We start from the raw sequence: 23,654 nt of genomic DNA, 5'->3' as shown, positions 1-23,654 counted from the left end.
TAATAGGTTTTGCCAAATTGTCTCCTAGAATGAGTCTCACAGTTGATATGCTATCTCGTAGTGTATGTGTTCTTCCCTGTACCTTTGTGCCACGCAGTTCACAATAAAGCCCTGTCGATAAGAGCATGTAGAAACAAAGGAAAACTGCCATGTTGCTGTTTTACAACGTTTTACTTTATTATTAAGATTCAACTTTTAAAATATGATCTTGTTGGTTCTATTGCGTCTATCATTGCAACCGTGGAGGCCTCGCTGCGGACAGGTTGTGCACTATGCTGCCTACCATAGGATGGGGGTGCAAAGCCCCAACCTTTCTGAAAGAGGAAGATGAGGCTTCCTGTTTGGTTGAAGATACGCAGCCTGAGAAACGCACTGGGAAGTTCTTGTTTGTTTCTAGTAGAGAAGACGTTAACTCTGCTGTATTTGTCACTAGATCTTCTCCAGGGTGTTGCTCGCTTCTCAGCTCTCTGTATGTACTCGTAGATAAGCCGAGTTTTTTAGCACATTTTAATGTGTTTTTTGTGGTAAACTTAGGTGCTTCAGCTGATATTCTAGTGGGCTTCTACTCGAGTATATATGGTAATTTTTACATAGCAGAAAGGTCTGCATAGTTCAATTTATTACTTTTGCCATATTTCTTTGGCTACAGGTTTTATCAATAGTTGGCTATTTATGAATCCTTGAAGTTACTAGGTCTTACTAGGAACTGAATCAAGATAGCATTTAACATAACGTGAAAATATTCCAAACAAATGAATCATTACACTATCAGTTCATCCCCACATACCTTTCCCACTTCAAACTAGCTTGTGTGGCTCCATCAGAAGTCCAGGTGTCTGGGTCAATATTTGACTGACTGTGTGGTGGCATAACTCTTAACTACACTGTGTAAATTCTTCAAAAGGATCCACATCAGGCATCTCAACCTGTGGAGCTCCTTACCTCCTCCCCAGTAAAACTGATGGAAGTCATTGAAAACAAAACTGTACTTCGTCTTCTGCAAGTAGTCTTTCAGCACAGAGCAAAAGAGACATCTGTTTTAAAAAAAAAGTTCACAAAATTTTCTTAGAAAATATACTGTGTAGTGTTTGAACCAAGACCCCTTTCCACTCCTCTCAGATGAACAGCAGAGCCTTCAATCCAGTGTGCTAGAGCCAGAACCCAGGGTTCCCTTTTCCCTGTGTCTCAGGAAGATGCCTTTCTTCAAAAGAGGAGCAGGACACGAGCGCTCCTCATTTTGCCCTGTCTGTTGTGGAGAGTCAGTTTTGGTCAGTGTCATCACGAAGTGAGGACTCCCTTACACTCAACCATCCTCATGTGACAGAAACTTTACCTTGGAAACCGAACTGCTAAAAATGCTGGGGACCCTGATGACCCGTGCTCAGTTAGAAAGCAGTGGTTCCCTAGAAGGAGACACAAGCCAAGACGCTCGTATCAGCCCCTTGTGTCTCCCCCTGAGCTTCAGATCCCTGGCTTAGATATCTTGCCTGAGGACAGAGGTTATAATATAGAAAACTCCTCTTATCTCTCAGAGGAACTTACTTAATTTACAACACAGAGTAGACAGGTTTTGTGTGAGAGCTCTCAAAAGGAGATTTTGATAAAAGGCAACTGGGAGGAGATTCCCAGATTTCAGGAGTGTGCACACTAAAACCTCTTGGCCATCTTATGTACTTGAAAGAACAGAGAAGAGAGACGGTGAGGTAGAGCATTCCTTGAGGTGAGAACAAATGGACCTCAAGAAACCATTCCTTCTAAGGAGCCTGAGCTTGATCAGATGAATGTACCAAGGAAAGTTATCCAAGGCATTGCTGAAAGCAAGAACAAGACTTTATCTTCTTAGGAATATGGGTGCAAAAATCAACACAATACAGCAACACATAAAAATAAAAATGATAGTTCACCATGACCAAGTGGCATTTACTCAAGCATACAAGATCATTGAACTTAAGAAAAATCAAATATCTTAAGAGAGATCATTTTTGTTGGGTGTCATCAAATTGGTTCTGCCTCATAGTGAACCACAGTACAACAAAACAAGAGTGCCAATCTTGTGCTATCCTCCCAGTTGTTGTTATGTGTGAGCCCATTGTTGCATCAATCTATCTCGTCAAGAGTCTAACTCCCTTGCACTATGCTTGTATTTTACCAACCATGAGCATCCCAATAGCATTTCAAAGGATTTTTTTCATCACTGATCATTTCAGTAGTGAAACAGCATTTGAGAAGTCCATTACCCTTACATGATAAAAAGTACTCAACGAACTAAGAAGAAAGGGTGTACTCCCTTGACTTACCAAACGATCTGCACAGACTCGCAGCTAACATCATACTGAATGGTGAGAAAATAGGCTGTGCCCTGATGATTGGGAGCAAGGTGAAGATCATCAAGGCTAGTGTTATTGCTATGTGCTGTCCCCCGGAGTGTGATCCCTAGCCACCTTGTATGACAGAATAAAAGAAAGTGCTGATCTCTTCAGGAGATCCCCAAGGATCTTCTTCTGCAGAACTACTGGCTTGATTCAGATGACCAGCCTTTTGGCTAGCAGGTTACCAGGAAGCAGGTTACCATCAGGTCATAGTGTGAAGAACCTAGCAGGTACAATTTAGCAAGAAAAGGAAATAAGAATTTTCTTCTGGCTTATTTTAATATTGCCAGTGGTATTTTCGTTCTAATTTTTTCCTGGGTTGTTTGTTGTTGTTGTTTTTATGTTTCCAGTTTATGAAGCACCATAAGTGATGTAATAGCTCGTCAGGGAATACGTAGGGGAGGGTGGAAGTTGAAGGGATTTGGGAAGCAAAAAATGAATCCAGGTGCTGGAGAGGATGCACGAGAACTGATTTTGATGGTTTGGATACAACTTTTTAGAAGCTACTTGACTGTGCAGGTATATTATATGTGAACCTTGTATCAATAAAACTATTGGAAGAATAAAAGTCCTCAATAGAGCATGTATTCTCTTAGGGGATTGGAGAATATTAATAACTTAATGGTAGATTCACTTCATAATCAACTTAAAAGTCCGAAAAAAAGAAATAATCATGTCACTATTGCAAAGGAAGAAATAAAACTGTTCCTAGATGACACTGATGATCTTATATACAGAAAAATTTAAGGAATCCACAAAAAGCTATTACTAATAACATTCAACAAAGCTATAGCATACAACGAGAACAAAATAGAATTCTCACTCCCTGATGTCAAAACTTATTAAAAAGTTACATTCGTTGAGACATGTGGTTCATGTCCTAGGAATAGGTATATTAATGAATGCAATAGAATTGATAGCTCAGAAATGAACTCAACATTTATATTCAGTCGGTTGGCAACAAGAGAACCAATGGCAAGACCATCTAAAGGGGAAAAACACATGAGTTGGCAGATGGCACCAGGACACCTGGATAACCAATGCAAAGAATGGAGTTGGACCCTTAACCTCGCACTATTTAAAACTTAGTTCAAGATGGTTAAAAGATCTAGGTTAGTGTCTAAGAGCTAAAATAAAACTAGAAGACTGTACAGGGGTATAGATTTCATTAACTCAAATTTTGGGGTATGTTTTAAGTGAATTTGCCACAAGTGACTTGTCGATGGTGTCAGGTATTCATCAGTAGCATTCTAATTTAAATGATTTTGTCTTGAATGCATCTTGTCTTAAATTGACATCTTTTTCTTGACCCTTCCCATTGAGGAACATGGAATGTGTTTCTTTTTTTAAAGACTGCAAATTATTTTCAGATGTATTTGAAATGTTCTTGAAATAGATATTAGAAATTTGTGGAGATTTAATCTTTCTAACATTTGTTAGTGTCTGTTATTTTGTAAAATAATTTTTTATACCTGGGATGTAGGAAAACTTGATTATTTTTCATCTGACCATTTCACTGAATTTTTCATTTAAATAAATTTTGCTCAATTTTTGTTGTTTTTAAAGTAAACATTACTTGTACATAAGGATGGGATTACTTATAATGAAAATATTAATTATAACTTACATTTCAGATTGAGACCTTATTTTATTGACTAGAGCGTCCAAACAGTACGGAATGATAGTAGTTAATTTTTTTCTCCTTTTTAAGATAAACATTTCTCGCTTATATACACAGGCTGGATTCCAGCGACATTTATAATGAATTGAAAGAAACGTATCCTAATTATCTTCCTTTGTATGTGGCACGACTTCATCAGTTGGATGCTGAAAAGGTTGGCGATGCTCAATTTTAAATCAGTATCTTGTTCTTGCTGACTCCCTATATGTTTTCTATTGGAATATTTCTTTAATATTTAATATTTCATTAAGCTACTTGTAGGACCTGGCAACTCCGATGAATTTAATTTAAAATTCTTGGTCACATATTTGGGCAATGGAAGTAGTAATGCTTAGATAATTTAGGAACTGCTTTTGTAAAATATTAACCTGAAGAACGACCTTAGCCTAACAAAATGCTAGCCATAAGCAATTAAAAATCACTAAGAGTTTAGAATGAATGCAAACTCAAACTCACTGTTGTCAGTCACACGTGGTTGAACTGCCCCAGTGGGTTTGCTGAGACTGCAGCTCTGTGCCGGAGTAGATTTTCCCCTGGAACAGCTGGTGGTTTCAAACTGCTGACCTGATGGTTGGTTAGCAACCTAATATATAACCATTACACTTATAAGGCTCCTTTCGAATGGATAGCGAAAGTTTAAGGGAGGCTTTTTAAAAAACAAACAAACAGATTTTAACATGAGACTAGCAAATTACTGGGAAGAAAATCATCATTTGTGTGATCGACGTTTTTATATTTTGTTTACTATCTTTTGATTTTGAATGTTTTGTTTCTTCACTTCAACAGCCAGTTGTATTTTTGTTTCTGTTTTTATGTGGTATGGGTTTGTAGTAACATAGCTGATCATATTTCTAAAATATTAAGATAGAAAAATTGAAGAAAGCACTTTGCAATTTTAGAAACATTGTAATTCACTTCACTCTCTCATACTTGTAACACCAACAAGACGTGTAAATCAGATAGGTTTATGTCAGATCTGCAGTTCTCTTCAGATACTGACAAAGACAGTCGGATTAGAAGATAGGCCGAGGCCACTGAGCTACAAATATTTTATTTTCTACCGACACTGTTAGTTGCAGCTTTTACTGTTGAGATACCAAAAATAAGTGTTCTGGTATACTGATTGTTGACTCAACTTGTTCTTTTCCTTTTTTTTTCTCCCTTCAGGAAAGATTGAAAAGACTGCATGAAATTGTTGAAGCTGCAAATGCTGTTATTTCCCATATAGATCAGACAGCGCTAGCAATTTATATTGCAATGAAGACCGACCCCAGACCCGATGCAGCTACTATAAAAAAGTACCTAACCAGTAAATACTCTTTCTTGCATCTCATTTCTTAGTTACTTTTTAAAGGTTGGAGTTTGGTGTGTCTGGTATATTTTTTTCTGCTATTTATTATATCTTTATCATCAGAATAAGTTTTTGGATACACCCTACCTTGGGAATATTTACTTTTTTTTCCATTCCAGTTCTTTAAAATTGAGTGAAGGAAAAGCTCTTTTTCTTCCATTGGGTTCTTTCAAGAGGTGAAGGGATAGGAGTAACTGATAAAACAGTCTAGTCCTATGAAAGTTTATGTGAACTAGGTTTAAGGGAAAAATATCATGATGCTCTATAAGATTCATTTTTAAACTGTTTATTGAGTACTTTAAAAACCTAATGTGGCTTGTGATACCTGACAAAGTAACTGGCTGTGCAGTATTTTAGGGGGAGTTTGTAGCTTATCTCTTAGTAAACTTGTTGTTATATATCGGAAAGGTTTACCTAGGCTTCTACATGATTAATAGGTTTTCTGGTTTTTTCCAAGCCATTTTATTAGGAGCTAATCCAGACATTGAACCCTTCCATAGTTCAGTCAATCATATCAAGCAGTGTTGTACAATTGCTACCAAAATTCATTTGAAAACATTTTCTTCCTTCTTGAACACATCGATATCAATCCCCCACCCCATCACCTCCCAGCTGTAGTCCCCAGGAACCCTCCTTCTAGATGATGTCTCCAAAAGTGCACCACCCTGGGTTTCATCTACCGAAAATCATTTAAAAACACATAAAGCCTTTAAGATCCCAGCTAGCTGGGAAACCTGGCTTCATTACACTTTGCTATATAGTACCCCTATTTTCTGTGTTTCCTTGATAATGGCAAGTATCAAGCAAGGCCAGGTCCTAAGAACTAATTATTCTTATATTGGAGCTAGAATTAAATGCAAGCCCACAATTCGTTTCTGAAACTATGGTGGTTGGTTTTTGTTTTTTTTTATCTACTTCTGGTTCACCTTAGAGACATCCTTGTCAATTTATGGCAGAGACGCGTATTGATCATCTCCCTGGAGCATAGGGACCTTCTGTTTATAGTGCCATTGAGTAGCGCATGGTGCCAGTGTGAAAACACTGTTGAGAAAAGAGATTGAACCAGTGTGGGCTAACTCCATATTGCGGTACTTCAATTACTCACTTGCGCAGAATAAAGCCTGAGGTGACGAGACACCATTGGCACAAACAGTGGGAGTTGGTGGTCAAGCAAAACTTAGAATAATATTCACTGACCATGTCAGACACAGGCTTGCCAGAATAGTACATATATTAATACAACAAGTAGGGCACTGGAGTTGTGTTAGTCTGCCACCTATACTCTTAGTATAGCCACCGTCTGCTTATTCTCACACCAGGGAGTTTCAGTCGTAAGTCCTTGGGTACAGGTGTATTGAAGTAAAGCCTAGTTTACCTAATGGGGTTTCCACATCACATCATCGCTTCTCTCTGGTATGGCCTTTGGGGTGTGTGCTGTGAAGAGCCAGGATTCGTGTCCCAGTGTTCTGTGGCACATGGTCTGGGTCCCCAGGGGGTGTATAGAAACACGGGCCAATTTGGCCTATTAGGAACATAGTACTGGGCGTGTTCCCCCTTCGGGTCCTTAAAAGTATTGTGAGTCATATCTCCCCAGTAGGAAGTTGGTCCTACTCCTTTATCTACAGACAGACATCCACTTGTCTTCTCCCAGATGTGTCTGCTCCCTTTGTCCCCTCCTGACTTGACTTTCCCATCAGTATCCCTCTTCCCTTCAGTAGGAATGTCTGCCAGTCCAGGAGGACCTCCTCATGCCTTTGCATGACAGCCACGAAGTGATCCATCCTCCCCTCCACGTCTCTTGAAAATCTGATCCCAGCTGACATGAGGGATCCCTCTCCCAAAGTGACCTTCAAGTACACAAAGAGAGATGATGGTACCTGGTTCATGGGCACACGTCAGGCTCTCTTTCGAACTACCTGGACGCCCTGGCCAGTAGACTGGATGGTCCGGAAGCCTGACCCTGCTCCTATCCTGGGGCACATCCCCACAGCAGAAAACTCCTGCAGTGTTTGTCCTTTTGTCATTGATTAGCTTCACGCAGCCTCATGGTGTCCAGATCCTTCCATGTGATTAGGTGTTTCATGGCTTTATCACTGATTTTTAGGGATGCGTAGTGTCCGTGGTGTACATATTCCAGTTTTGTTGTTGTTGTTGTTTTAATCCATTCTGCTGATGGGGATTTGGTCTGTTTCCTATCTATTTCGTGCTGTTGTGAACTATAAACTGCAATGAATATGGAGAGCATATGATTACCAGCTGTTTTAAGAACTGCCATATGACCTTCCATAGTGTAATACATATGTGTATACGAGACGCAATCTCTCCATACCTTCTCCACCATTTGTTTTTAAAATAGGCTACAGTTATGGGTATTAGATAGTATCTCATCGTTGTTTTCATTTGAATTTTCCATATGGCTAGTGAATGAGAACATTTCCACATGCTAGTTAGCCTTTAAGTTGCCTACTCAGGCCCTTTGTCCACATTTTAAGAGGGTTTTCTTTTTTTTTCTTTTTACCTTGTTGTGGACTTGCAGTATTCTGTAAAGTAATTAGTCCTTTGTCTGTTTTTTCCTTGTTAATTATCTCCCCAATCTGTGGGCTCTCATTTTACTTTTTGATGAAATCTTTTGGTGCATACAAGTGCTTTATTATTAATAGGCCCCATTCATTTATTTTGTTTTTCACTGTGTATTCTTCTGGGGTTGTATCTGGTAGCCTGCGTATTCCCTGCACTAGGACCTTTAGATTTGTCCCGGTTTTCTTGTTGATGGTTCTGTTAACTTTGGGTGTTACATTTAGGTCTCTGCTCTACCTTGAATTTATTTTTGTGCCTTGAGTGAGGTATGGGTCCTATTTCATTTTTCTACAGATGGATATCCAGTTTTGCCAGAACCATTTATTGAAGAGGGCATCTTCTTCCTATTAATGTTCATTGAGTCTTGTCCTTTTATTTGTTTTGTTTTGGGTTTTTTTTTTGAGGGGGGTCTTGTCCCATTGGTCTGTGTGTCTGTCATTATACCAGTACTAGGCTCTTCTAACAGTTGTGGCTTTGTACTAGGTGTGGTGGTAAGGTAGTACAAGACCACCTATTGTATTCTTCTCTTTGAGAAGTAAACTGGGCTTCTTCACTCTCCATATGAAGTTGGGAATTAATTTTTCCATTTCTTTAAAGAATGACATTGGGATTGGGATTGCACTGAATTTCTTTAGGTAGTATTGATAATTTCATCTCACTGAGTCTTCCTGTGCATGAGCATGGTATATGCCCCCGTTTGTGTAGGACTCTTGTTTTTCAGGTTTCCTTCTTGCCTACGGGTTAAGTTGCAAACATTGGTGTAGACATTCTACAACTCCGAATCATAGTTCTGGCATTTGGTCACTTTTAGCTTTCTATAACTTCTGGTCATTATCTCCTCATAGCTCTCCAAGGTCAGTTTTCCCTGCTCAGCACTGCAGCTGTAAGACAAGCCGAGTTGTCAAGAGTGCTGAAGGTACTAAGGTTTTCCACAATGATTCCATCGGAGTCTACTATAAAACATTTGTACTCTAAAGAGTTAAAAATCATGACATTACATTATATATGCTAATAAGATCTGATTAGTTTTACAAATATAGTTTTCAAGTGGACTCGAATTTATTCAAAATATAACAAAATTGTTTTTGTTTGGATTTACCAAAGAACCATTGGAGGCATTTAAAATACCAGACAATTTTTGAAATCAGGAACTTCTTATCCCATTATATCCCACAAATAGATCCCAAATATACACAAGTATTTCTCGTCTTGCATTCTCCTGTATAAATAGCAGACGCAACGGTGGTGTATTTGCGGCGCAGCAGTTGATGTAAGTACTTTGCATCACTAAGTTAAATGACTCGCCTTTGTTGGTAATTGTAGGAATGCCAGAGCCAGATTCAAACCAGGGTCCATCCAAAACCTGTGCCTTAACATTTCTTAGCAAACACCTCTTTCCACTCCTGCCCAGTTCTCTCTCTCTCTTTTTTTAAGTGCGATCCCAAAATCCATTCATATAACTGGTTTATATATGTCTCCAGTTTACTTTAGAGATAACATTATGAATCATCTCTATTGATAGTATCATGAGTCTAGGCAGTGGTATAAAATTTAAAACTGCTGAGAAAAGGAAATTATGTAAGTATAAGCTGGCTGTAAACCACAAAGCATGAATTGGTGATTCGTACTGATTAAATTCTTAAGTTACCAGGCAATATAGTTACGCAAACAATAAGGGTTAGTGATAGGGCAAAACTCTTGAACAAATGCAGGACCATTTTTTCCTCACAGAAAAAAAGTAAGAGCATCAATTCATGGTTGCGCCTGCACCATCCTTACTGTCTCAGAGGAGGAGACGATAGCCTTTCTACCGAAACACTGGATCCTCGCTCTGCCCGTTTTCTTACCTGTTCTTACTGTTGTCCCCTTCAAGCATCTTCCCGTGGCCTGCTAATGGCTGCTAGCTGCTGTTGGTAGCCTTAACCTGCAGGCATTGTAAAAGCCTCCGGTTTGTTGCCAGAGTAACTGTCCCCTGCAGTTTCACAGTCTTACTAGTAATCAGTGTTGGTATCATTACAGGAGGGTCTGGCCTGGCTCTTCATAAAGCTGCCTTCCCCTGATGTTGCTCACCTAATTGCCAACTTTGACCTCCCTGAGGCATCTGACATTAGCTGTCTTCTGTGCTTTCAGTGTTCATAGTTTCTTACATTTTGTAAGAATAATATAATTTCCTCAAATTAAAGTGTATACTAAGTAGCATTTTGATGTGGATATGAACATTTTGATTCACATTAAGGGTTATTTTTTCCATTTGATACTTATGCCCTTTTTTCCTAAGTTTTTCCATTGTCAAATGAAAATCTAAATGCCAGGTTAAAATTAGCCACATGTATGATGTTAACTACATGTTCAGTCTTAAAACAGCCCCTTTTTGTCTAACTCCTGTTATGTCGATGTATTTTTCAGTGTCTGCTCTTTGGAGAATACAGGACACTGTAAATCCAATGGTTATCAAAGATAATAGTAAATAGGGTGCTAGCTACTAAAAGTACATAGCTCTGCAGACTTTCAACTATACTGAGCTAAAATTAGAATGGAGCCACGGTTAACAGTGAAGCTCGTTTAAACTTTGAGAACTTTGGATCCCCTTGTTTATCCTTGGAAATAGGTATTTTCCCCAAGCCTTTACTTTGGCCAAATTGAAATGGGCTTTGGTCAGATTGTGGTTGGACAGAGCAGCAGATCCAAACTTGCACCACATTGCTTTACAGGCAGATGCCTTTCTCCTGCGGAGCAGCCTGTAGGTTTGAACAGCCGACCTTCCCGTTCACAGCGGAGTGCTTTAACCATTACTCAGTAAACGAGAGGCTATGCAGTTGTCCCCTATCAACTGAATTCCCAAAGGCTGTTTGTAAATCCTTTTGTTCTTGAAACCAAGGTAACCAAGAGATTATACTTGTAATCTCCACAGACAGGGAATGAAAGTTAGTCCCTTAAAGGATTGTGACTCTTCACTGAAAACTCTCATGCATCTTTTATGCCTAGTTCCATCTATATTGCAAATGTATTATGGTCAGTAACTACCCTCTTTGATGAAATCTGCAAACATGCAAGATGATTTTTTGTCAGTGCTCACATTGCTCACCATTACCTGTTTGAGGTGTGTGTTCAAACAGGCTTTGAACCTGTGGGGATAGGCCCCACTGGCTGGGGAAGCATTGCATTTAGCAGCACTACTCAAGATGCTGAGCCTCCAAGTTCCTAACATACGGCCTCTTGAATTACAATAGACCAGCTGATGAGGGCCAAGTTGTTGCCTTGCCCCCACACCCACACACACATACTCACAAGTTTTAAAATTGTCTTTCTTGCTAATTACTGTTTTATTGTTATAGTCTCAACAGTTCTCACGGGTCGGCGCAATTCGGGTGGGTCCTTCAGAGTCCTTGTTGCAGTGACTTCATGCAGTATCTAAGTGTTACATTGTCGCTTGCTTGGCACTTTGAAGTGCTCACTGCTTTCACACTTACTTGGCCTGAACCGCACAAACACTTCAGCTAAGTAAAACATGCTAGGGATGGAAATTGTCCCTGTTATATATAATTTGACAGCTCTTTATTGTCTGTTTGGTGCCAGGCACTGTTCTAGGCACTTGGACTATATCAGCAGGAGAGCAGATCCCTAACTTGGAGCCAGACAGTTTACCATAGTGGTTAGATAGGCTGTCAGGCCAGACTGCTAAGCTTAGGATTCTGGACCCTCCTCTTATTAACGACAGAACCTTAAACAAGTTGCTTAATCTTTGGGCCTTAATTTCCTCGCTTATAAAATGGAGGTTGTAATTGTATCCTACCAAGGGGATTGTTTTATGTATAATTGGGTTAGTATTTTAAAGTACTTCGGACATCAGTTGCTGGCGCACTCATAGTAGCATTGTTTGCTGTTTTACCCACGAATTCATGACTAGGAAGCATCTGTGTATATGTGTGCATATATGTAGATGAATATGTAGTCACTCTTAGAAGGATTCTAAAAACTTCCTCTCAAGCTGGCTAAGAGTTACATAATCTATAGAGCTTATAACTGATATCAGATGTTCCTGAATCAGTTCCAGCTCATAGGCAGCCTGTGACCGCAGAGTCAAATGCTGTCCAGCCCTGCCCCGTCTTCACGGCATTTACCGTTTGAGCGGCCCATTGTTTCAGCCACCCAAGCAGCTGAGTTCACACATGTAGAACCACCAATCTTCAACCCCTTTGCTTATGGTATTCTATGTCTGCCGGGTGCAAATTACCTTAAATGTCTTATTCCACATACTTTTGGACACCCCTTATTCTATATATATAATTTAGTAGCTCACTTGATGACTATGCGTAATAAGGAATCTGACTGTATCTGTAGTAAGTGCATGTACATGTGTATACAAGATTCTGCATTTTAAATCTAGGCAGAATTAGCATGATGGAGGTTGAACTCCTACTGACGTGTGCGTTATGCTTTGGTTTGGTCACAGTGATATGGACAAACAAAAATCCACCCTGGTCGATGCCCTTTGTCGGAAAGGCTGTGCCCTGGCGGACCATCTTCTTCACTCGCGGTCTCAAGACGGGGCCCTTTCATGTGATGCCGAAGGAAAAGAGGAGGACGGAGAGTGTACTTTGGATTCTCTTACGGACACTTTTTGGGAAACTACAAAATGGACTGATCTTTTTGACAATAAGGTAACTTTCTAGAACTTTCTTGCTTCGTGTTTTCTCATAGTTCTCCAAAATCTCTTCTCTCCTGTGCCCCATTGCCTGTTTCACTGTTCCACTTACTGGTGGGAAGAGAATAGAAGTCCTCTAAAAATTGTTTCTAAGCCCTCCCACATCTGTATGTGTGCTCACTTGTTTGGGGCAGATATTTTGGTTTTTTGTATATTGTTTAGATTTCCTGAAAACACTTCACTGTCAGTAATTATCATCTTGGTTTGTAATTAATCAGACTTTACACGCACTTTATAAAAGTAACATTAATATGCTGTCTTTACAATTGTTTTATTGGAAACATTTTAAAACCCCATTAGCACTGTATATTAATGCTATGGTAGAGATTACATAAAATACCAGATTTTTTTAAACCAAATTTTCCTATGGAGCTACAAAGAATAAAATCAGAAATCAATGAATTTTTTGAAATCAGATGAACAAAGTCAACAGTATCAAGTACCAGCAATATTTTTGGTAGACTATTATTTGTTTTCAAAATTGAATATGGTAATCTGCAGACACAATACTGGAAGTAGGAGCAGCATTTTTCTTAGGTGCTTCAGTTCTTTTTCATAGCAGTCCATTGTGTGTGTGTGTGTGTGTGTGTGTGTGTGTGTGTGTGTGTACGTACGCGTGCACTCATATCAAGAAACCGAAGAGATCAGCACTACTGAGAAGTTATGACTGTGGACCTAAAATCATGCCTGTCCCACATTTAGCTATGTGACCTTAGGCGAGGTACTAGACTCTGATGGCCCTTTCTTATTTATTGACAAGGATAATGATAATGGTGACCGGAACCTGCTATGAAGATGTGTCAAGTACATGGGCAATCTTAAACAATACTGACTATCATTCTTAACAAACAATAATTTTGTATTATGTGTCTTAACACAATACTGCTGGAAACATAAGCATAGATCAGACTCTAGACCCTGCCTATAGGGAATTGCTTACCTTTTACTAAATTTATAGCAATAACTGTTGAATATTTTCCTAACCCTAGAATACAAATAGTTGTGACAGGTTCTTGTCTTTGAGGACATGCTCCGCATTCCAAAACCACATAAATAAATGCTATAAATACTTTCCTATATGGTCATTACAGGTACTAAACTGATGCACAGGAATGTTGCGAAAGTCTAATTGTGTTTTATTCTTTAATCATTTTTCTCAATATTTATCATTTGCACTTATTAACTTATGGTTCTTTGCGTTTTGTACTTGTAGTTGGCATTTTTGAATCACTTGCATTAGCTTCACTTTTCCTTCACATAAACTAGTATTTTATTATGGATTCCAATAGCTAGAGATGAACCGTGAAATGAGTATTGTTTCCTTGGGATACCCTGATCTTTTGAAAACACTAATTTCTTTACAAGTTGTTAAAATTTCATTTGATGAAAGTTCTTTTTGAAAGCTTACACTTCTATTAAAGACTTATTTCTTTCATTATTAAAACTGCATGCCTTAAAAAGTAAATAGTTTGTAGTTAAGCTTTATCTTATTTTACATTATAGGTGTTGACATTTGCGTACAAGCATGCTCTAGTAAATAAAATGTATGGGAGAGGCCTTAAATTTGCAACGAAACTCGTGGAAGAAAAACCTACAAAAGAAAACTGGAAAAATTGTATTCAAGTAAGTTATATTTCCACTGTTACTATCAAATCTCATATCAGCCTTGCTTGGAAAAACATGGGTAAAAAGCCTTAGGGTAGGGTCTAATGGGACTAATTTTTCTAGGCTATGACTGGAGAGGAACTGGGTAGTAAAAAGATAGCCAAAGGGTTGGATGTTCAATTCCACGAAAAGCTGTCTTGGAAGAAAGGCGTGGTGATCTCCATGCAAGGCTCCACCTTGTGAAAACCCTGTGGCCCTTACTTTTCTCTGACACTGGAGTTCTCAGGGATAAGAATCAAGTCTGGAAACCGGGTTTTGTTTGTTTGTGGTATTTTAATTGTTAACTATAGTTAAGGTAATGTGAACTATGAAATTCATGTAAAGCATTAGACGAATAATTTGAAGTTGCACACTAGTTCCTAGCCAGAAAACCTTTATGTCGCCCCACTCGGTTTTAGGAACTTTACAAGTATTTTAAATATAAGCAAAAAATACAAAGACCAGTTCTCCCTCACGAAATAACTTCTTTTAAATATATGTTGACTCAGTTCCAAAATGGTTGGATTTCTTGCATTTATATTTGATTTTATTCTAAATGGAAAACTATTGAGTCATTTTGTTAATTATTTTGCTATGTATCATATTACGTTCAAACAAATTCTGGAGTTGAGCTGTTTGCACAGATCTCAAGCATGAAAATTTTTCAGATACTACGAAATTTCTTTTAGCCACGCCTTGTCTGTCTACATGCCTTACCTACGCACACAGCCTAGGGAGGGAGGAGCGTCTTACCTATGCACACAGCCTAGGGAGGGAGGAGCGTCTTACCTGTACCCAGCCTAGGGAGGGAGGAGCGTCTTACCTGTGCACACAGCCTAAGGAGGGAGGAGCATCTTACCTGTGCACACAGCCTAGGGAGGGAGGAGCGTCTTACCTGTGCACACAGCCTAGGGAGGGAGGAGCGTCTTACCTGTGCACACAGCCTAGGGAGGGAGGAGCGTCTTACCTATGCACACAGCTTAGGGAGGGAGGAGCTTCTTACCTGTGCACACAGCCTAGGGAGGGAGGAGCGTCTTACCTGTGCACACAGCCTAGGGAGGGAGGAGCATCTTACCTATGCACACAGCCTAGGGAGGGAGGAGCGTCTTACCTGTGCACACAGCCTAGGGAGGGAGGAGCGTCTTACCTGTACCCAGCCTAGGGAGGGAGGAGCGTCTTACCTGTGCACACAGCCTAGGGAGGGAGGAGCGTCTTACCTATGCACACAGCTTAGGGAGGGAGGAGCTTCTTACCTGTGCACACAGCCTAGGGAGGGAGGAGCGTCTTACCTGTGCACACAGCCTAGGGAGGGAGGAGCATCTTACCTATGCACACAGCCTAGGGAGGGAGGAGCGTCTTACCTGTGCACACAGCCTAGGGAGGGAGGAGCGTCTTACCTGTACCCAGCCTAGGGAGGGAGGAGCGTCTTACCTGTGCACACAGCCTAGGGAGGGAGGAGCGTCTTACCTATGCACACAGCTTAGGGAGGGAGGAGCTTCTTACCTGTGCACACAGCCTAGGGAGGGAGGAGCGTCTTACCTGTGCACACAGCCTAGGGAGGGAGGAGCATCTTACCTATGCACACAGCCTAGGGAGGGAGGAGCGTCTTACCTGTGCACACAGCCTAGGGAGGGAGGAGCGTCTTACCTGTACCCAGCCTAGGGAGGGAGGAGCGTCTTACCTGTGCACACAGCCTAGGGAGGGAGGAGCGTCTTACCTGTGCACACAGCCTAGGGAGGGAGGAGCGTCTTACCTATGCACACAGCCTAGGGAGGGAGGAGCGTCTTACCTGTACCCAGCCTAGGGAGGGAGGAGCGTCTTACCTATGCACACAGCCTAGGGAGGGAGGAGCGTCTTACCTGTACCCAGCCTAGGGAGGGAGGAGCATCTTACCTATGCACACAGCCTAGGGAGGGAGGAGCGTCTTACCTGTACCCAGCCTAGGGAGGGAGGAGCGTCTTACCTATGCACACAGCCTAGGGAGGGAGGAGCGTCTTACCTATGCACACAGCCTAGGGAGGGAGGAGCGTCTTACCTGTGCACACAGCCTAGGGAGGGAGGAGCGTCTTACCTATGCACACAGCCTAGGGAGGGAGGAGTGTGTTACCTATGCACACAGCCTAGGGAGGGAGGAGTGTCTTACCTGTACACACAGCCTAGGGAGGGAGGAGCGTCTTACCTGTGCACACAGCCTAGGGAGGGAGGAGCGTCTTACCTGTGCACACAGCCTAGGGAGGGAGGAGCGTCTTACCTGTGCACACAGCCTAGGGAGGGAGGAGCGTCTTACCTGTGCACACAGCCTAGGGAGGGAGGAGCGTCTTACCTGTGCACACAGCCTAGGGAGGGAGGAGCGTCTTACCTATGCACACAGCCTAGGGAGGGAGGAGCGTCTTACCTGTGCACACAGCCTAGGGAGGGAGGAGCGTCTTACCTGTACCCAGCCTAGGGAGGGAGGAGCGTCTTACCTGTGCACACAGCCTAGGGAGGGAGGAGCGTCTTACCTGTGCACACAGCCTAGGGAGGGAGGAGCGTCTTACCTATGCACACAGCCTAGGGAGGGAGGAGCGTCTTACCTGTGCACACAGCCTAGGGAGGGAGGAGCGTCTTACCTATGCACACAGCCTAGGGAGGGAGGAGTGTCTTACCTATGCACACAGCCTAGGGAGGTAGGAGCGTCTTACCTATGCACACAGCCTAGGTAGGGAGGAGCGTCTTACCTGTACACACAGCCTAGGGAGGGAGGAGCGTCTTACCTGTGCACACAGCCTAGGGAGGGAGGAGCGTCTTACCTGTGCACACAGCCTAGGGAGGGAGGAGCGTGTCAGTGGTGCCACTTCGGCCCAGGGTCTAGCCTTTGACGATAGTTCCTCAGAGAAAAGATTGACAGCAGGCTGTAGATAGGAACCTGGAGAATTTGACAGTAAGACTACACTGTAAAATTAGTTTTACTCTTGGAACCTGCTTTATCTTCACTAGTCAGTCCAAATGTAAGACCTTTTTAAGCAACTCTGCCTGGAACGTCTTATTATTAGTAAGTCTACTGTCATATCACATACAATCTTTAACTCTGTATGCAGTTGTATCTGTGAAACTGATGATCTACTATGATAGATCATGGCATCTCTCAAGGCATGTTTTCTATTTTAACTTGCCTACACTCACACAGGGGAAAAAAAAAACCCACCTCATCGCCATCAAGTCAGTTCTGACGCATTAGCCACCCTCGCGGACAGGGTGGATCTGCCCCTGTGAGTTTCTGAGACTGCCTCTTCGTGGAAGCAGGAACCGCCTTCTCCTTTTGTACTGCTGGTCTGGCAGCCGGTTTTAACCACTGTGCCCCCAGGGCTCCTGGTCTCCACTAGGTAGCCTACAAAATGTGTCTTTGACACTTCCTGGTGAATGGATCTCATTCAGAGTAAAATAGAGCTCCTCCGCACTGTGCCATGCCCCTCGGACTTCATGTCACTGGCTCAGTGGCAGCCTTTCACTTTTGCTGAAACAGCCACACCCTGCCCAGTTGAGGATGTTGGCACTGACTAAGTATTCACATAATTGTTTTCTTTTTGTCATTTAGATTCCATGTAAAAGTAACCTCAGAAAGCCCTTTCTTGCTCATCTAACTTGACTCTGGCTTACTAGTCAATCTGTATTGCATTAAATTTTATTTATTATTTGTCTTTTCTGAATGGAGCATCCAGTTCCTGAAAGTAGCGGTTGGGTTTTTCCAGGTTTTCTCGGTGACTTAAACAGTGTTTGACTTGAGTAGGTATTTGGACAGTGCTTTCTCCTCCCCTCAAGAGCCACAGTCTCCGAAGCTCAGAGGAGCTGATCGACCTTGTCCCATAGGTTCGCGATGAGTTGGCATCAACTCGGTGGCACAGAGTTTTGTTTTCGATTTCGTCATTTGGAAAAATGAACTAAATTAGGTTGCCAGGCAGGAAGCAATTAGTACAAAGGAGTAAAGGAAGGTAGGTTAGTAGAAGGAAGGAGAGAAAGTGTTTACTGAGAGTAATGAGAGAATGTGTTGGCAGAAAGGTCACAACGTAGGAGATTGGCAAAAGGAAAGTTGTTGGTAGGAAGAAAGGTTTAAAAAGTCAAACTTAATGCCACTGAGTCAATTAGTAGGTAGGAGAATCAGGTGAGAGAGATCAAGGTTGATGGGTAGTTTGTTGGTAGGAAGAAAGGTTGTATGTTGTCAGGCAAAACCAAAGGGATTGCCATCGGTCATTGTGATTCTTGGTGCTGCTTTGCTGTAGGACAGAGTGGAACTGCCCATTGAAGTCGGAAGCCTTTCAGTCTTTCCAGGAAGAAGCCGCCGTAGCAGTTAATCACTGCACCACCAGGACTCTTCGTGTTAATTTTATAATGAGTTGACTCGATATAATTAGCCAGGGACATCTGTTACGTGCTTTAATCAGATATATTTCTGTTTTGTTTTAGCTGATGAAGTTACTTGGATGGACCCATTGTGCATCTTTTACTGAAAACTGGCTCCCCATCATGTATCCTCCAGATTACTGCATATTCTAACATGGGAACCAAGACTGAATTTTAAAAGGAGCGTTTTATAGTGAATGGGTATCAGAAACATTTGTGGCATTTTTCGTCTAATGCATGTTTTCATCCACTATAAAATACTGATTATTAAATGATGTGTATTTATCCGAGAATTCCCTGGCGTGTGGCTTACTACGTGTAAATCTAGACTTTTGACATCGTGGCGTTCCTTAATGCCTCACATTGCTGGCAGCAGGTTGTGCCCTGACTGCCAGCACCAAGGCCTTCAGTTGGGTTGCAGATTATTACACGCATGAAAGATTTTGAGCAGTCATTGCAAACCCATACATCTTTTTATTTTATAAATGAACAGGGTTTTAACATGCTTGACTTTAATTTTTTTCCAGTTCTCTGAAGGCCTTAAAAAAGCTACATTAAGTTAGCTAAAATTATTTGTTGGACTAAGAAGTAACTATCTCATTTCCAGCCCTTCCCCCTCTACTACCATCTCCTGTGCTCCCCCTGCCCACCTTTGGGCAAACATTCAGTTAAGGGGGGTGGAAAATAAAACCATCACAAATGCTTGGCAATTGACTGGAGCATTGCTGTTACCGTAAGTTTTCAATTTGGAGTTACCTTAGGCAAATCATTTTCTGACACACTCTTGAAAGGTGCAGAGCATAAAAAGGAAGTAATAATACATGTATAAGTGCCAGACAGCTAAATCTTTATCAGGTATTATACAGATGCACATATGGTATGTTTATTCAGTTGAAATAATGTAAACCACATGAATAAGTGTGCAAAACCAAGATCTCAGTACACCATATGCACTCTGATACCTTAATTTTTTAATAAATAATAAAACAAATATTGAAGCTTCTTAAGTTGTTTTTAATTTTTCATAAAATTGTGGTTAAGACAAATATAATAAATCCATAAGGGGCAAATTTTGAACCTGCTGGTAATTTATTTTACAGTGTTTCTTACAGATTTGGAATTATTTGGATGTATTTCAAATTCTTACTGTGCTATAAATAACTGTATTTCAACTTTTTATTCTTTTTATCTTATGCAGCAATTGCTCCTGATTTTATTACCCTTCCTCCATAAAATAAACAAACAAAAGTAGAGTGTGTTCAAAAGTCTATATTCACTTATCTAACAGCAAACAGGTGCATGTGTGTGGATGTGTGAGAGTGTATGTGTGTGTGTGTGTGTGTGTGCGCGAGCGAGCGCTCACACGTTGCATGCATGTGCTTGTTTGATTTACACTCCTAATTACTGCTAGCAATTCTTTTTTTTTTTTTGGACTTGCAGAAAAATATATTTGTACAAAATAAGTACACATATTCTGGGATTTTCATCAAGGACATGGTTCCAAAGTCTTTTGTTAAAAAGATTAAGTCTGTGACTGCAAGAGCTAACCAACTAGTAAAGTAGAAAACCCATCAGTGTAGACGGTAGGGGAGAGAGAAGGAGGAAAGGGGGAGGCTGCTCTCTGCTTCTTGGGCTTTTTTTTTTTTTTTTACATTTTATTAGGGGCTCATACAACTCTATCACAATCCATACATATACATACATCAATTGTATAAAGCACATCCATACATTCCCTGCCCCAATCATTCTCAAAGCATTTGCTCTCCACTTAAGCCCTTTGCATCAGGTCCTCTTTTTTTTTTCCCTCCCTCCCTACCCCCCCTCCCTCCCCGCTCCCTCCTCCCTCCCCGCTCCCTCCTCCCTCCGCGCACTGCTAGCAATTCTTAGGGACTTTTGCAGTAATTGACCTCATCATGTCAGGGAAGCATTAGAATCCTTCTGAGAAAGTTAAGTATGCGTATTAAAATATTTTGCACCCTATTCTGGAGCATTGGATATAAAGTCCATCTCAATAACCCAGATGCACATCCACAGGCATATGCAGATACCTTTACATATATAAGTTATGAAATATCAAAGTCTTGTCCGGTAAGGGAATTGAGAAGCTCGGGGGTGGGTGAGTTCTGAAGATCATGCTTCTGATTCATTAGTAAAATTATAGCACTTACCTCAGGAATCCAGTGTTGTAACTCGTCATTTCTAGTATACAGTACCGACAGCAAAGACGGTTGGATAAGGACTGCGGCCCCTTTTTGCAGTTTCATTCATAATGTGGTTGCTTCCATTCATTTGCATAGTGTCATGCTATCGAATTTTGATCTTTTTAAAATGTGTTCAGATTTGTCTTATGACCTAACCCATGGTCTCGTGAAGAATATTCAATATGTATTTGAGAAGATTGTGTGTTCTTGTTGGGTGACGTGTCCTGAAGGTTTAGATCGAATTTAGTATATCCCAAAACAAAAAACAATGCTGTCCAGTCAATTCTGATTCCTAGCAACCCTTTAGGACAGGGTAGAGCTGTTCTGCTGGGTTTCTGTGACTATTAATTCTCTATAGGAGTAAAAATTCTTTGCAAATTTTTCCTGCAAAGCAACTGGTAGTTTCGAACTGCTGACCTTGTGATTAATAGGCTAAGGTATAGGGTATTTAAATCATATTTCTTGGTTTTTCTTTTGTAGTTATACCCTTTGTTAAAACAACAATACTAGACATAGAAGCTACATCAAGATAAATGGAGAAAAGTTACCGAGGCCTTTGTTTAACTTGGATCTGCAATCAGCACCCAAGGAATCAGACAGCTTCATCTTCTCCAGCTGAGCACTGATGTGTTTGATCTGCTCAGCTGGCAGTTAGTAGTGAAATACTTAACCCACTGCACTACCAAGGTTCTTTCACTAGTCAGAGAGATGTACATCAAAATACTGAGATGTCATCTCACCCCAGTACTGATAACAAATTTTGAAAAGCAAACCCACAAAAATTAGGGAAGATGTGGTGAGACTGAAACCCACCTAGGCTTCTGGCGGAGCTCTGAAATGGTGTAACCACTATGGGAAACAGTATGTCACTTTACATAAATTGTAAAATTTTGACTTATGGCAAGATGGTGCTGAGGTACAGGCCTCAATTGGAGCTCCATAGCAATAGTTTAGCTTGGAGCCAGGGGACTGATGAGAGGTGTTCAGGAAATATAATTAACTCTCACAGCACCCCGGAGCTCTGCTCCAACAACTTGCCCACAGTGCTATTGCAACCTGCCTCTCAACACCCACCCCCTCAGGCACTGTGCAGCTTCAGCAACTTGTAGCCTGAAGCCTGGGCTATCAAGCCTGCACCACCCATGCTGCAGCAGGCGCATTCCATCACAAGCCCCCTGGCTGCCCTCCAGGTTGCTCCCTGCAGTCTCAGACAAGCCTCCCACCCTCTGAGGTGCTCCACACTGAGGTGAACCACCCCTGTGGCTTCTCATGCAGTCGACCTGCACAACACCACTCACATTGCCCACAGCTGCCCTGCCTGTGCCGTCTGAGAGGGCCACCAAATGTACCCTCCAAATAGATAATCCTGGCTGTCTAGGGAGAGAGTAAACCTGTGGTGAGAGAAGACAGATCCTGCAGTGCAGATAGCTAGATGTAGCCCTCAGAGTCTTTTTACTAGCCTACCAGAGACAGAGCTCAGGGCTTCTTGTTCCCAGGAAAATGGCACCGAGCTACACCAAAATGACACACAGGCAACAACCTGAAGCAGCAACTTCCAAAAGAAAGCAAGATAAAATGCATTGTTGGAGGAAAACCTGAAGCTAACGTCGCTCATAGAAGAAGCAGTTGTTAAATTGCCACAGAAATCTTCATAATGCTCTTAGAGTCATATAGGATCTGAGGGAACCAAGTCAGAAAAAGGATGCAACAATAGAAAAGATAGACTCCACATTACCAAAGGGAGATACCAGACAGGGAAACAATCAAAGAACAAAGAGATTTCACCAACAGGCTAGAAGAGGCAGACAGCTATATCGGTGATCTTGACAATAGACAAGCAGATTTCAACAAATGGGAAAGTTAATAAAACAAGATGCTAAAGAGAATCTGGGAACAATGAGTGATGTTATGAAGAGGAACAACATTTGAATAATCGGGATAAAGAACAAGACACAATGAAGAAATCCACAGCCAAAATAGCAAGGGAATTCCTGAAAGAAAACTTCCCAAACTTAATGAGTAAGACTTGGACAATCATCCAAGAAGCAGAGAGGACACCAATAAGACAGTCTCAGGAAGAAATCACCTAGGCATATAGTAGTCAAATTATCCAACTTAGAGGAAAAGAGAAAATCATGAGAACAGGTAGAGAAAAAAAGGCACCCACTTATGTGGTGCCTGAGACAAGAATATGCGCAGACTTATCAGCAGACACCATGAAGAAGAGGAAAGAGTGGAGTAGCATCTTCTGAAAGTTGAAAGAGAATAAGGCAACCCAAGAATCTTCTATCCCGCCAAACTATCCATCAAAATAGGTAAGGATTTTCCTGGACAAGAAAAAACTCAGAGAATACATTAAAAGAAACCCGACACTACACAAGTTTTATTTCCAACTCACTTTAGACAGAAGACCAACATTTCTTGAGCACAAATAGGAGGCCACCACATAGTGCAACTCTGTCCAGAAGGCAACACACCGAAAACAACCCCCTAGATAATATTGGTCCAATCCCACTCAAGGATACAACACAGCAACAAGGAGGGAACTAGGAAAATGCCTAGCACAAAAAGTATGAGATGTCAACAAGGAATCCACAGATGAATATAGTATCTCTGAAACTCACCCATTAAAAGATAAAGACTAGCAGACTGGATTAGAAAACATAACCCAACACTTTATTGACAGGAAAAAAAAAAGGTTGAGAGTCAGAGGCTGGCAAAGCAAAGGGCAACTTTTAAAAAGCAGGAG

General features: G+C 41.3%; 1 protein-coding gene across 3 annotated transcripts in view; it reads left to right on the top strand.

Moving 5' to 3' along the window:
- Window positions 1–19,928, top strand: part of TPP2 (tripeptidyl peptidase 2) — a 114,838-nt gene extending 94,910 nt beyond the window's left edge. Inside the window, exons 26-30 of one of the 3 annotated variants that reach the window (XR_012786901.1) lie at window positions 4,108–4,204; window positions 5,218–5,359; window positions 12,432–12,639; window positions 14,187–14,306; window positions 18,768–18,785. Coding sequence is in view for 2 of the 3 variants with exons in the window: in XM_075563451.1 (XP_075419566.1) it covers window positions 4,108–4,204; window positions 5,218–5,348; window positions 12,432–12,639; window positions 14,187–14,306; window positions 18,768–18,857 (646 nt within the window). In the remaining variant the exon portion in view is untranslated. Of the gene's footprint in view, window positions 1–4,107; window positions 4,205–5,217; window positions 5,360–12,431; window positions 12,640–14,186; window positions 14,307–18,767 lie in introns of all 3 variants that reach the window. The other 2 variants (XM_075563451.1, XM_075563452.1) reach the window with 2 other exon arrangements.
- Window positions 19,929–23,654: the final 3,726 nt, after the last annotated feature.

The sequence above is a fragment of the Tenrec ecaudatus genome, chromosome 11 (genome assembly GCF_050624435.1).
Source record: "Tenrec ecaudatus isolate mTenEca1 chromosome 11, mTenEca1.hap1, whole genome shotgun sequence".
Lineage (NCBI taxonomy): Eukaryota > Metazoa > Chordata > Mammalia > Afrosoricida > Tenrecidae > Tenrec > Tenrec ecaudatus.
The sequence above is the reverse complement of the archived record's forward strand: the minus strand, read 5'-3'. Positions and strand labels throughout refer to the sequence as shown.